Source organism: Myripristis murdjan, chromosome 24 (assembly GCF_902150065.1).
Source record: "Myripristis murdjan chromosome 24, fMyrMur1.1, whole genome shotgun sequence".
Taxonomy (NCBI): Eukaryota; Metazoa; Chordata; class Actinopteri; order Holocentriformes; family Holocentridae; genus Myripristis; species Myripristis murdjan.
Genome location: NC_044003.1, coordinates 28,294,422 through 28,308,377, shown reverse-complemented (window position 1 = coordinate 28,308,377; position 13,956 = coordinate 28,294,422). Strand labels below are relative to the sequence as shown.

Below are 13,956 nucleotides of genomic sequence, written 5' to 3'. Positions count from 1 at the left end.
GCAGATTGTGTGGAGGCATACTCTTTATCTGCAGATTTCTGCCACTAAAACAACCTTAGCGGAAAACGTCTTCGGGGACTAGATATATCAAACATGACTTCACGTCTGAAAATTTTCACTCTGTCTCACTGAGGTTTTATAAGATCAAACTGGGTCCAGTGAGCTGATGTTCTGAAATGTCACAACACAATCAGTCTGTGCTACATCTATAGTCCCGATTTACCCGACTCAATTGTACAACCTGATGCGGCGTTCATGTGCACTTTCTGCTCGGCAGCTGGGATATATGATAAGCCCGACACCTTAACGGGGCGTGTGGAGGGCTAAACTGACATTTGAAAAAGCCGCGGAGGTCGGTGCATCCGTGGTGACTGCGGCGAGACAAGCACAGCCGAGAAGCTGATCAACCCAGGAGGCATGAGTTGATTTAAGACCAAGGCAGCTGTCAGCAAATCATCCAACCAGTGTGGCAAAACAGGGCGTTCAGCTGATGCGGGGGTAATGACTTCTGAAGGATGCAACATGTCCACACTGACAAACAGATGCCGATATACTACATGTATACAGCAGTACTGTCTCAATGTTTGATGTCCCCACTTTTCTTTTTAATGCATCACTGAAATGATGAATGTAAAGCTTCAAAGATGTAAACTTCTTGTCCAATGCAAAAATAAAGGGATTTTTTTGTAGATATAAGTAGAGTGTCAGAGATTTCTGTTGCAGGATTCATACAATATAATCTCCAAATCCAGTAATCCAGTAAGGACTAGCACTGTTCCACATCACCTTATTCTTATAAACAATTGAGCGTGCTGTGGAGATGACTGGCAGCCTCTGTCCACTCACAAACAGCTATTTGTGTGCATGTCTCTTGATCCACAGAGAGCGGACTGAGCCCTTCACAGTCCCATTCTACATTTGACAATGAGAAACCACATTTAGAAAGCAGAAACATATTTGAGGAAACAATCATTGCATATTCGTTTAACTGACAACACTAGACATGCAACTACTACTAAGCTACTTCACATAACACCTTTTCACACCAATTTACAGAAAATTACAGCAATAACACACACACAACTGTAAAAGATTACCCACCCCATTATGCTTACTATTTCATGCCATGTTTAGTGGCGTCCTATACTACTCTTGCCTCTTGGTTTGTTTTATTATGTTTGTCTGACTTAACTTTTCCTTTTCATACTCACTGAATTCACTATGTCGTTGTTTAAAAAAATAAAACAATAAAAACAGATGCAGTAAAAACAATAAAGCAATTAAAAGCAAATACAATAAGCCATAAACGGTTGATTCGAACAAAAAGACAACACGTTAAAAAAGAGCAAAGTCACTAAAAACGGTCAATGCAGGTCTAAAGCAGTGTGTTTTTAAAAGAGGTTTCAAAGAAGATATAGACAAGGCTTGCCTGATTTCTGCAGATCGCTCGTTCCAAAACTTAGGGGCCTTAAACGGCTAAGGCCTGGTTACCTTTATTTACCAAATTTGATCTTAGGGCCACTGACGAGTCCCTGCAAGATGAGAGCAGAGTGCAAGAAGGCTCATACAGGAGCTACAGGCATAGAAGCCTCAACAGTAATAACCAAAAATTTAAAAAAGGAACTCTAAAATGATCTAGCAGCCAACGGAGAGAAGCTAAAGTCGAGGTTATATGTGTCCTCTTACTGCTATTTTGTAATAGGTTTAGTGCATTTTGGACTGAAGTTTGGCAGCATTTTTCTGGCTTAAGCTAAAATAGAGTTCCAGTAGTCTAAATGGGATGTGATAAAAGTGTGAAGAACTGTTTCAAACTCTGAAGGGGAAAAAAAGATCTAATTTTGGAAAGGTCACAGAACTGAATGAAATATGACAGGAATACTGTTTTTAAATGCTTACTGATGTTTGTTGTTAAAATGACAAACTCATTTCTACAGTTGGTGGTAATGTCGGGCAACCGAAAGCAAATGTGGACATGAGACGGCTAATGGAGTCTGGATCTGAGCAAATTTAACTGAAGGACACCTGCTGTCTTACCTCCATAAGGCAGGTAAGACAGAGTAAGTGCTTACCATGATCAAATGAAAAATAAGTCATCAGCATAGAAATGAAAGCTAGCATTACACTGAAGGATTATGTGCCCTAATGACATTGTAAAATAGTAAAGGGCCAAGGACAAAGCCTTGTGGAACACCACAGTTTAAGGAGCCCAAGGAGGATTTACAGTGACCAATGACAACACTGGGGGTCCTATTATGGATATAAAACCAGAAATGCCTATCGACAGGGGTGTCAAACTGGGGCCATGGAGGCCAAGACGCTGCAGGTTTTCCTTCCAACCAAAAACTCCACCAGGTGATCTCACTGATCAGTCCCTCCTCTCTGCTTGCAGGTGAGGTGATCAGTGAAATCACCTGGTGGAGTTTTTAGTTGGAATGAAAACCTGCAGCCTCTTGGCCTCCATTCAGTTCACAAGCTGGACATAAGCAGCTTCTTGTTGATCAAAAAGGCCTAGCAGTTTACACCCTTCCCTAGATCAGCTAAGATGACAGAAGTTTGACATTCACAAAGGTATAGTGCTAGAATTTGGTTTCAACAGACACTATATGACTTTATATTCATCATTTTAAATCTGTTGAAGTCCAGCACCTGAGCTGGTCAGTGACCATGTTTGGCTGAACAGCTTTAACAGCAGCTTTCATTCAAGTTTTCAAAAGTAGCTGGCAAGAAGATGAAGAATTTTCAGAGACGTTTTCCGTTTCAAATGGTGCTTTTATTGCAATGTGTTGCATTCTCACATTCATAGATGTTATAGATTTGTTAGTCAAAGCATCATTTCCTCAAGGTTGGCATCCTCACCTTGGAAAAAAAGCAGAGGGACCAAATGCACGAGGTGTCTGTGTTTGAGTGTAGTAGAGACGTGTGTGTGTAAACTTGAGCAGCCACGAACATATGAATGAACAAACCTCCAAAAATATGGACAAATTAGACTTTCAGTAGATGCAAAAAAAGAGTTTTTGTTTTAATCATCAAACAAAAGAAAGTTTTGTTTGTCTATCAGCCTACAGGGCTCTCACTCCCTGCAGGGACTGGACCCAGCCTGAGACTGATTGTCTACAACATTCCAAAGAAAAGGTAGATTTCTTTAATTCACGTCACACACCTGAACAGGGGTTGGGGGGTGTTAAAAGAGAAAGAGAGAAAGAGAAAATATAACATGCATAAAATTCTCCCGGATGAACATCGTCATCACTCATATTGTCCCGTAATAGCTGCTCCGATGCCTCTTAAAAACAAACTTTACACGAGTGTAATATACAAAACTGGACAAAAAATGAGTAAAATGTATAATATATATATTTATTTATATTAATTTGTACAGGGGAGAAAGTGGAACCTTGGTCTTGTTTTCTCAAATTCTCCAGAGAAAGCATCATTGCCCGCCCCCAAAAAAACAACACAAAGTGGTGAGATAATAAGCCTTCTTTAACAACTCGGAACCACATCCAACCTCAGTCCCAATAAGGCAGCACTTACAATACTTGACAAATATAGAATTCAGTAAACTGTTGCTCTGGTAACTTTCACACAGAAAGCTGATTAGGGAAATTTGAAATACCTGCAGTAGGAATGAGTGGGAATTACTGTTTAAACTTCTATGGACAGTCTCAGTGGTGCACCGATGCCATTTCTCACCAACGACCAATAAGAACCACGGTACTTCATCCAAGTGCTGATACCGGCCTTGAGCGCACTTCAGGGAATACTGAAAAAAGCAATTTATGTTAAGATGAGATCCTTCCTTCAGTTTTTTGTGGTGGAATTAATTAATAAAGTTCATTTTAGCATCAAATTGCTTCGGAATAGCACTCACATTTGGTATCTTACCGATACTAGTAAGAATACTTATGCCGTCAATGGCATCAATGCACCACTAAATATTCTACATTCGGCAGCACATAATCATGACAAGACAATGTGAGAGAGGTCATTTATGTCAGTGCACAACTGTTGCTAGATAGCAGAGGTGAAGTCTCGCGTAGCCAAACACTTTGACTTTTACTAATACAAGTGAGCGTCAACCTTGGTTTGAGGAAAAACACGTTCAAAGCTACAGGCGAGCAACGGCCGAGTGGAAAGCAGAAGCTACCGAGCAGAGCGCGACGGCTGTCGAAACTGAGTCGAGCAGGAATGTCTTTAGAGAATTCGAGCTGCAGGACGATGAACTGTAAAGCCTGGTGTCGGCTGATGGCAAAAGGAGATACGGGGGGAAAGTGGGACGGGGTGGGGTCACCTGAAGAAGATTGGCATAGTATTTGTACTGAGGATTGGTTAGCATAAGGAGAGAGAGAGAGAGAAAGAGAGATAAAGAGAGTTACATTACAAAGAAGGTAAAGAACATACAATTACTTTATCATCACTTGGATGATGGGTTTCCATTACAACCAAGTTCTTTACAAAGAACCTGAGCAATTCAAGGGTTTGAAATGAAAGCAGAACTTTCTCGGTACATTCAGGGGATTTCTTAGTCTATCTGCGAATGGTGATCTGATTGAAACAGTAGGTTTCTGATGGCCTCTTTACTCCGAGTAAATCCGATAGAATATAAAGTGCAAAACTAGATTGTATTTGCAAATTCCTGGAATAATTTGATTAATCTACGTGTGTAAAAAAGTCATGTAAAATACAGTAAACTTTTTTTTTCTCTATAAAGGTGAAGATAAAAAAAACCCTGGTAAACAAGGTTATTAACAGCAAAGGAGCAATCTTCACTGCAGAAAATATATACAAGAGGCACCTCAAATTTGGTATACAGTATTCAGCTAATGGAAAAAAGGCAGATTTTTTTTTCTAGCATGAGATTCACATGTGAGATTAATAGCTAAGATATCAAGAGCCTAGTCTAAATTCACTATCAGGGACAATAAGGAGGGGGGTATTTGTTGGTATTTGATTTTGTGCACTTTAGCAAATAACTACAAATACCTTGCCTAGGAAATCACTGATTTAGATTCTAGTGTTGCTCCAGTGTTCATTTGAAATACAAGTCGATGTGAGGGAACGCTTGTTTCAGTAAGGTGCATAGCTAACTGTTGCAAATGTTTCTTTCTTCCTGTAAACAAGTGATAGCACTTCAGGTTCCAACAACCTCATTGGCAACGTTTTTTTAAGCTGACCTAGCTTTGGGTTTGACCAAAGTAGATCGAACATAATATTGTTGATAGGCCACTTTTAGGACAAAATGTGTCTAGAGAGAAATGGAAGGACAAACATGCAAAATATTACCTATTCACTGATGATTAATAAGCTACATCTGCAGAATTTAGCTGGGGGGAAAGGAGGAGGAGGGGGGGTTTAATTAGCGCCACCAGATTCAAATTTACAAAGGGCCGCTACATTATGTCTTGTCCAGTGATGATGAGGCTTGCATATGATATCCATCAAACGTCTTGAAGCTTTGGTCATTTACTATTGACAAATGCAAAAAGGCTACATCAGTCAGACAGTGTGAAAATACAAAAGAGAGAAAAAAAAAAAGAAAAAAAAAAAAAAAGAAAAGCCCACTCACATACACAGCAGCCAGGCGATGCTTCTCCATAAAACCAAGGCTCCACTCTCCCAGATCTGCTTAAACTTTTGACAACAGAGAAAATTAAATAATATGGCCTTTTTTTGTTTTGTTTTTTTGTTTTTTGTTTTTTTGTTTTTTAAATTAACCCGTACAAAAAGCCAGTCCACACTGCTTCTCTCTCAGTAAAATCACATTCAGCAGTCGCTAAAAACCATTCTCTGGCATAGTTATCTGAACACCCACAGGTACTGTGCAGGGTCGAAAAAAAAAAAGTAAAAGAAGAAGAAAAAAAAACAAACAAACAAACAAAAAAAAGAGAGAATCAAACCAGGACATCTTCGAGTTTCCATCTTAGAGAACACCAGATATACAGTATTAATCACTTACACACATACATACACACTCGCTGATAGTCATATACATACATACATCAGAAAAATAAAAAAAAAAGTAGAAAATCAAAACATGAAATAAAAACATGATGGAGGCGAGTAGTTATTTACCACAAACTCGGAGCACTACTTTTTTGTTGATTCTGAACAAATACATATTCACATTTGTCTGTTATATACATTATGTTAACATCTTGAACCAATGTTAGAAAATACTTAACCTTGTACCTGTTAATTGTAGTAAGGAGGGACTGTCTTATCCGATGAATGGCTCTTGCATAAAAAATGGTTAAGTGTGCATTTTTTTTGTATTTGGCATACTATTCATCATATTGACAAGGTCGCTGTTGGGTTTCTGCATTTAACAGGGTTGTCTAGGATACCATTTATATAGGAATGCCTATTCCATGGAGAGGAGGGAAGGCTGAGGAGAGAGGGTACATTACAATATGGATGAGAAGAAACCTTTCAAAAATAACACTTCAGTGAATGAGGCGGAATCATCAGGTAGAGCAGATTAACATATGGATGTTGACACTGAAAGAATCCTTCCAAAATTACATTCTTCCCACTTTGCGAAGCGTCTGTGTCTTGAGATGTCGCGGTATTTACATCGACCAAACAGTGGCACAGGACTGTCTGACCCTCACTGTGTCTTCACGCTGTGAGCAACACCCAAGTCTTCATCGGTTTTCTTTACTTTATGAGTGACGGTTGCTCCCGGCAACTGGGAAATGGAAGCTAATGGAGCCGTTCCTGGTTCTCTGCAATTTTTATCTGACAGACTTTAGCGGAGATGATCCTCCAGAGAATGCTTGTACTCATTGCTGGTTTGATGGTGAGCACTGTAGCCATTTTTTTTTTTTATAAATTAGTGCTTGCTTGATAGTGATGTTTAAGGAAGATTCAACCGTAAAAAACTTTAAAACTGTTAATACATAAATATGCCCCTTTTACCTAGAGGGTGTGGTGCTGCTTTGCTGTTTTCTAGTTTGTTTTCCTTACAACAGAAGTTCCTGTTAAGTGGCCAGAATTATGACGACATAATTCTGCAGGAGCAGAATGAAACCTGTGTCATCCTGAGCCACTAATGCTTGATGCCAGCTGAGAACCCACTTCTCTGTTCCAGAACCAATCTGTTTCCAATCGATTCTACGTGTGTAACATGAGCTCAGGTAAACATTTGAAAATGTAATCTAAGCCGAACTTAATCATTTTCCAGGATCTCATGACTATTTCTAGGCCATTTTAGAAGTTTTCGAATTTCCCCGGCACGTCCCATGACTGGAAAGGCAGACCATTGATTTCCAGGATTCCCAGATTTTCCAGGACACATGGGAATCCTGAGAGGACAGGTGAGCTCAGAGCTCTTTCAGGTCTGGAATAAAACATACATCCACAAACAGCGCAAATGTTGGCCGCTTTCATTGTTGTGATGTGGTGTCGTTATAAGGACATGCCTTTCCTGCCACCGTGGAGGATCTTGGGAAATGGTAGTTTCAAGTTTCTGATCGTCTTAATAAATAGATAGATGATGCATTTTTTTTTTGCATTTGTCGTATGCTAATTGTAGTATATATGGTTGCATCTACCTGAGCCTGCAGAGCTATTGCAGTTGAAACTTCCCTTCATGCGAAATGATGGAACTATGACAGGCGACACCAAAGCAGCAAAACGTACACGATTCAGCGATTCCAAAGTAGCTGCAAGTCACTGGCTTTGCCCACAATCGGCCAGAACGGAGCGATCCTTCAACCCCGTGGCTCACAGCGTGAACATACAGTCAGAGACGCCGTCAACTAGAAAAGGAAATGTTATGAATAGCAGGAAGAACTCTTCATTCTGTCTAGTACAAGAGTCATGAGGTAATAAAAAGGTGCTCCAAAATCTACTGATTATACACCGACATGCCTTTCTAATCATAAATATGTACATAGGGAAATATAAAAATAAATGCAAACAGCAATGCAACACTTGAATGACCTTAAAACCGATCTCAGCAATTATTGGTAAATCATTTACAATTTTATCTGCTGGAGTTGTGAGGAGACTGAGGATGACTTCCTGCTCTTAGGGCTTGAGGGTTTAACGTTGTGACTGTTCATGGGCCACTGTTTGGGTATGAAGTGCACGCATCCACACGCTCTCTCTCTCTCTCTCTCTCTCTCTCTCACACACACACACACACGCACGCACACATGCACGCTCGCACACACACACACACACACAAACTGTGTAGCTGTACACAAAGTGGTTCTCAAATCATACAACACTGGAGGAGTTGGTAGGGGCTCAGTAGGTGGAATGTTGACCTTGCATACTATCCCTCTGTATTCAGATGGTGTTGCACACTTCATGAAATATCTTTGTAAAAAAATAGTACACAGTAAAGCCCAATCTGCACGGGACTAGTATTATGTGGGAACTTCATGGAATTATTGACTTACCCCCCTCAAATTCTGCATTTTGGGAAGTATGGGGTTTCTACATAACTTTCCCATTAAATTCCAAAACTTGTCCATGACTTTTCCATAACCACTTAACAAAATGTCCTTGAATGTATTTCTGTGGTGTAATGAGTTAAAGCAACCTTTATGACTACGAGGGTGTGGAAAAGTCAGAAAAATAAAGTACGTCTCTAGACTGTTCTCCCTTCTCAAGAGCTCGCTCCACTTGTCCAGACTGCCATCATGACTGAATATTTCCGGGACTTTTCCGAAACTTCAGGGGAGATTTCCACATATTCCAAAAACATTTCCAGGCCTGGAAAACACATTTTCAAATTCCAGGACTTTTCTAGCATTTTCATGACCGTAGGAACCCTAAGTTCACACAGGATGATGAAATTTGCCTCCAGTTAAATGGCTATTAGAAGTCTAAGTGCATAAGACCAGGACTTTACAATTGATCACTGTACCAAAAATGTAGCTTCCTCTAATGCCTTTTTATCCCAGGAGGAAGACAGATATTGTGTGTGCAAGTGGTGGCCAAGAAATTGTGTGCCAAAAATTTCAGTTTACACAACATTAGATTATTATTATCAAGGGACCTCTGTCTCCACCAAGACATGATGGATCATTTGTACTGGAATTGTGACTTTAGGAAATTACGGACATGGCATGATTTGGACATCAACCATCTCTGTAATGATTACATCACTGGACACCCACAGGTAATATCAGTCCCATGCAGATAGGGCTTAAGAGACCAATACAGACCAGGTAACCTTTGAGGAAATTCTCTTGGTATAGTGTGGCATGGCATCATACTAAGCCAAAAGCTGATCCAACAGAGACAAAAGCAGACTGTGATATTTCATATGCATCTTCTCTGACACAGAGATCAAAGAATATGTTGCTGTACCCATACAATTAGTAGTGTACAGTATATTTGGGGGGGTCACTGCAAATGCAACACAGCTAATTCTGCAGGCAAGGTCTAGTTTAGAGTTTTATAAATACCTGGTGAGGTGTGTTCTGGAGGTAACACATCCCTTTTCTGTGTGTGAATGCTAATTCTTATAAACAGAGGTTTGTTATCGCTGAGAGAGACAGTGTCTGACTGGGAAACAGTAGTCAACAGGAAACTGTAGTGTGTAGCCAGTGGAGTGAAGTCTTTATGAGGGGACCGGAGGTGGAGGGAGACGAGGGTTGAATCACAAAAAAAAAAAAAAACTGTATCCTTGAGGCTGATGACATTGGATCTGCTGATATAACAGGTTTGGAGGTGGAGAAAAACGACAAAAAGTGTTTTTTTTTTGCGATTCAACCCCTCCTGTCTTGATTTAATTTCATGACAACTTTCAATGAATTGTCAATCACATCATTGTTAGAATCATCTATTACTAAACCCTCTATTTAAAGTTACATTCGCGAAGACTGGAATGTGGACCGCGTAGAATCAACCGAGACACATGACATTTTGAATATGAGCGTGATTTCAGTTTCAACAGGCTTGTGAAGTGAGAACCACGCAGATTCGTCGCCACGTTACATCCACACTCAATGCAGGTTTGTAGTTGGCCCTACACGGTCCACATTACAATCTCAATGAATGCAGCTTTCAACGTCATTATATAGGAAGAATACCCCAAAAGGGCGCAGTGTACTGGGATTATGGGTTCAGTGATGATGTGGCTGAGAACCACTGGCATCACCAAAGGACGCGTAATCAAAGTTAAAGAACACGCGCCTCTGGGGTATTACGGTTTTTATACAATGGTTACAAATGCATGTGTACTGTCTGAAAAGTTTTCTTCAAAAGTATTGTACATACGTAGGAATAAAAACAGGAGAAAGTGAGAAAAGATGGCTAACTAGCTCCCTGATTACCACAAGCAAAGCGACCAACTCCGTTTTTTCATAAAGCGTGGCTAGTTGTAGCGCTGAACGGGACGCCGGAGGGAGCGAGACCTAGCTATTTCAAAATCATTTGCTTCAAAATTCTTACCCCAGATTTTTCACATTTTAGAAGATGGAATCATTTCCTCCTCCACAGCAACATTTAGCAGTATTACATTATCATGATGCCAAAAATAACCTTTAAAAAAAAAAACAATGAGCTGACATAATCAGAATCTCAATTTTTTTTTTTTTTTTTTAAAAAAAAAAAGGAAACTAAAAAACCTGGATCGAATCACATTATATATAGTTTTGCTGTTTCGAGTAATCAATGAATTACACTTCTTTGCAAAGGAAAGCAGTTAGAAGAGAAGAGTGAGCTCATCCCCAAATCTTTGTCCTTCTGTACTGTACAATACTACCCGCCTGCATGGTGCACATGGCAAACAACACTGATAGGCCAAGAGATAGTATGAGAGATAGAAAGAGAGAGAGAGAGAGAGAGAGAAAGAGGGAGAACCCAACAGGGCTCTGTATTCACAGCTGCTGAGGTGATGGGTAAAATGTGAAGGACAGACAGTTAAATAATCATAACAGTCATTTTTTTTTAACTTTGAAAAACCTCCTCCCAGGGGAGAAAGATACATAAGTTCCAAACTGAGCAGCATCCTGTCTGTCTCCCATCCATCCATCAATCCATCCATTCTGGCTGTTAACAAAGCTTGTTCTCATGATACCATAGATGATGATGATGATGATGATGATGATGATGACGGTGAGAGCAGAAACTGAAAAACAAACAATAATTCAACCAAAATAAAAAATCAACAGAAGACGTAGTCGAATAATATGTAGAAGAAGTAGAGACTTGAGAGACTCAAACTTCCATCAGGCACTGTAGCTGAGAGAGAGAGACAGTCACAGAACCAGCTGAAACTGAGCTTCTATCCCACAATGCCACAGAGGTCTGAAACCTTAACATTCCCACATCGCTGAGAGACAGGTAGGAGAACCCAAATGAAAAAAACAAAAACAAAACAAAAACAAAAACAAAAACCTAAAAGAAAGCCAGAGGTGGTGCTCTCTGGGACACTCCCCCTCACTGAGCGCGAAGCTCAGCCGTTTGCTGCCACTCGTGCTCCCAAGATGCACTGCTGGGGCGACGGCCCGACAGAAACCATCTGTTCAGGAACAAAAGGAGGCCGGCCCTGATTTTGACAATGACGACATCTTGGCAAATCTACAATGATGTTTGCAGTTGTAGGTTCTTTTATCAGGTCAGGAAGCAGAAAGTAGGTCACCGAGGAATGAGCAGCGAGACAACACTGCCTTCAATAGGCTGAGGCAGACAGACAGGTTGTCAGACAGATTAGACAGACAGGCAGGTTCAAATACACTGCTGCTGCTTCTGACTCCAGTCTCTCCTAAAGGTACTGGGGGGTTAAAAGCAACCCAAGACCCCCCCGCCCCCCCCCATTGTAGTAGTTAGGTTGTATAACACCACTGCCAGCAAGGCCTCTCAGAGTGTGTTCTGTGGCCGTCCGACGTACATCCATCCAGATTCAAAGGTGAGACAGAGAGAGCAATGGGTTTGGTGCGCCAACCTCCCAGGAGGAGGAGGAGAAGTAAGAAGTAGAAGGAAGAGGAGAAATCTGAGTTAGGGGAGAGGGAGCGTCACTCAGTGAGCAGCTGCTGGAGGAGGCTCTTCTGCTGGGCTTGGTTGTTCTGGGAGCCCTGGGGCCCGGGGCCCTTCTGGGAAGCCCCACCTCCCATGGAGCCCTGGTTCAGGTAAGAGTCGCTGCCAACCAGGTTCACCGTGCACTGGACGTCTGCAAACACCTGGACCTGCTGCACCTGTGGAAACAAAGTCACAATGATACAGCGCCCTGCGGTGGAGTGTGTCTCACACAGTGATGGTCTGATTGCTTTCTTTGAAGCGTCACTAAGTGATTTCTGACCACTAGAGGGTGCTGACAGCTCAAACTCCATCTGTGAAAAGAGTCAGTCCTGCTTCTGGGTTCTGAAAGCTGAGGTGAAAAATGTGTTTGTGCTGTTAAAAGATACTTAAAATTTAAAATATATCTCAACATCAAACAGTCTACTCTCAATGTTTGGACCAACTTACATCTGTGAATCAGTATTTTCGCCACTGAAAAAAGTGTCAAATCATTGCTGTGTTCTTATGGACATGTATGTGAAAGAGTTGCTTTGAGTAACCACAACAAGCCAAACGTGAAAACAACTGCGGAAAATGCCTGCCAAGTGTCTCACTGTGTAATTGGAGAAGACCTATGAAAACTGAAGTGGCTACTGCTGTGTTTGTAACCTTTTCTGTGCTACCTGGAACTGTACGCAACGTTCATGTAACAACCAAAATAACGAAATGAATCCAGCCTATTTCTAAACAGTAGCTAAGCAAGTGGTCTTATACAATCTAAAAATATCAAAATATTTATGGCATCTGTCTGACATCATTTGCCTTTCTTTCCAACTCGGTATCACCTCATGTAAGTAATTGCAAGTATCATAAATGTAAGTCATTATCACACCTAATTTTACACGTGCATCGAAATAGAACAACTGTGTGGTAAAAAAAAAAAAAAAAAACCTTCTATCCATTTGAGTGAAATTTCTATTTTTTTTTTTGTGATTCTTGATAATACTGCGGTCACAAAAACGTGTCTGACGAAAGACAGGCAGATGCCACTGAGATGAAATGACACTGATGGGGCTGAGATGAATAATAACTGCAAAGCTGTGTGATGAAGACTTTATTTCTATGGACTTGGAACTGCAGCACAGCATACACTGGTACGTGGTTGAGGGGACGGATGGGTGACTGAATGGATAAATCACCCAACAGAAAACAACACAGACACTTCAGACTGGACTGGTCTGCCAGGTTGAAAGAGACTAACCTGCTGGTCGCTGCACATTGAGCTGACGTTGCTGAGGTTACTGTTGCTCATGCCTACAGCCTGCGCCATGGGAGGTAATGAGCTGACGCCCCCCGACCCCCCGGCCATGGAGACGGTGATGCTCATGTTGTTGTAAACCCCCTGCTGGCCAAATGCCTGCCCTGCACCCTGTCCTGATTGGCTGAAAAGGCTGTGGGATGATGAAGACAATGAAGAAAGACAAAGGACAGGACATCACGCTGTGGTCAGGTGAGAGAGAGTTCCTTTGACATATGACAGAACTCATATACAGGCATACATACAAGATCCTTAGTGTGCTGTAAAATTACACAATGTCTTGGTGACTATGTTTGAACATGTTTATGATTAAAAAGGACATGGATAATACATTCTGCTTTATTCCTGTAAAGTGACCTAGTTGGAAAATTCTGTGATATTCCCTGATTTCCCCAATCACATTCCTTGACTTTCCCTGTTTAGAATACAACTCAAAGTCCATGATATTCCATAATTTCCCCTCACCTGTTGCTGCTCATGCCTGTTTGCTGCCAGCTCTTCATGTCTGGTGACTGGTAGCCAGGAGGTGGGGCTTGCTGAAGTAAAGAACTCTGGGATGTGGGGTTCTGAGGTGACAGCAATGGGCTGGTGGGGCTGAGCTCAGGAGGGAAAGAGGCGTCTTGCTGGACCATACCTTTGACAGAGGAAACAGGGATTTAAAAAAAAAGTTTTCAGAGAAG

At 41.1% G+C, this 13,956-nt stretch overlaps 1 protein-coding gene across 3 annotated transcripts in view; it reads right to left on the bottom strand.

The window, feature by feature from the left end:
• Positions 1-2,994: 2,994 nt before the first annotated feature.
• ncoa1 (nuclear receptor coactivator 1) overlaps positions 2,995-13,956 on the bottom strand; it is a 92,329-nt gene continuing 81,367 nt past the window's right edge. For all 3 annotated transcript variants that reach the window (XM_030046613.1, XM_030046611.1, XM_030046614.1), the window contains 3 exons: positions 13,742-13,910; positions 13,220-13,409; positions 2,995-12,155 (listed from right to left, as the gene is read on the bottom strand). In XM_030046613.1, coding sequence (XP_029902473.1) covers positions 11,976-12,155; positions 13,220-13,409; positions 13,742-13,910 — 539 coding nt within the window. In that variant the 3' untranslated portion in view covers positions 2,995-11,975. The remainder of the gene's footprint in view (positions 12,156-13,219; positions 13,410-13,741; positions 13,911-13,956) is intronic.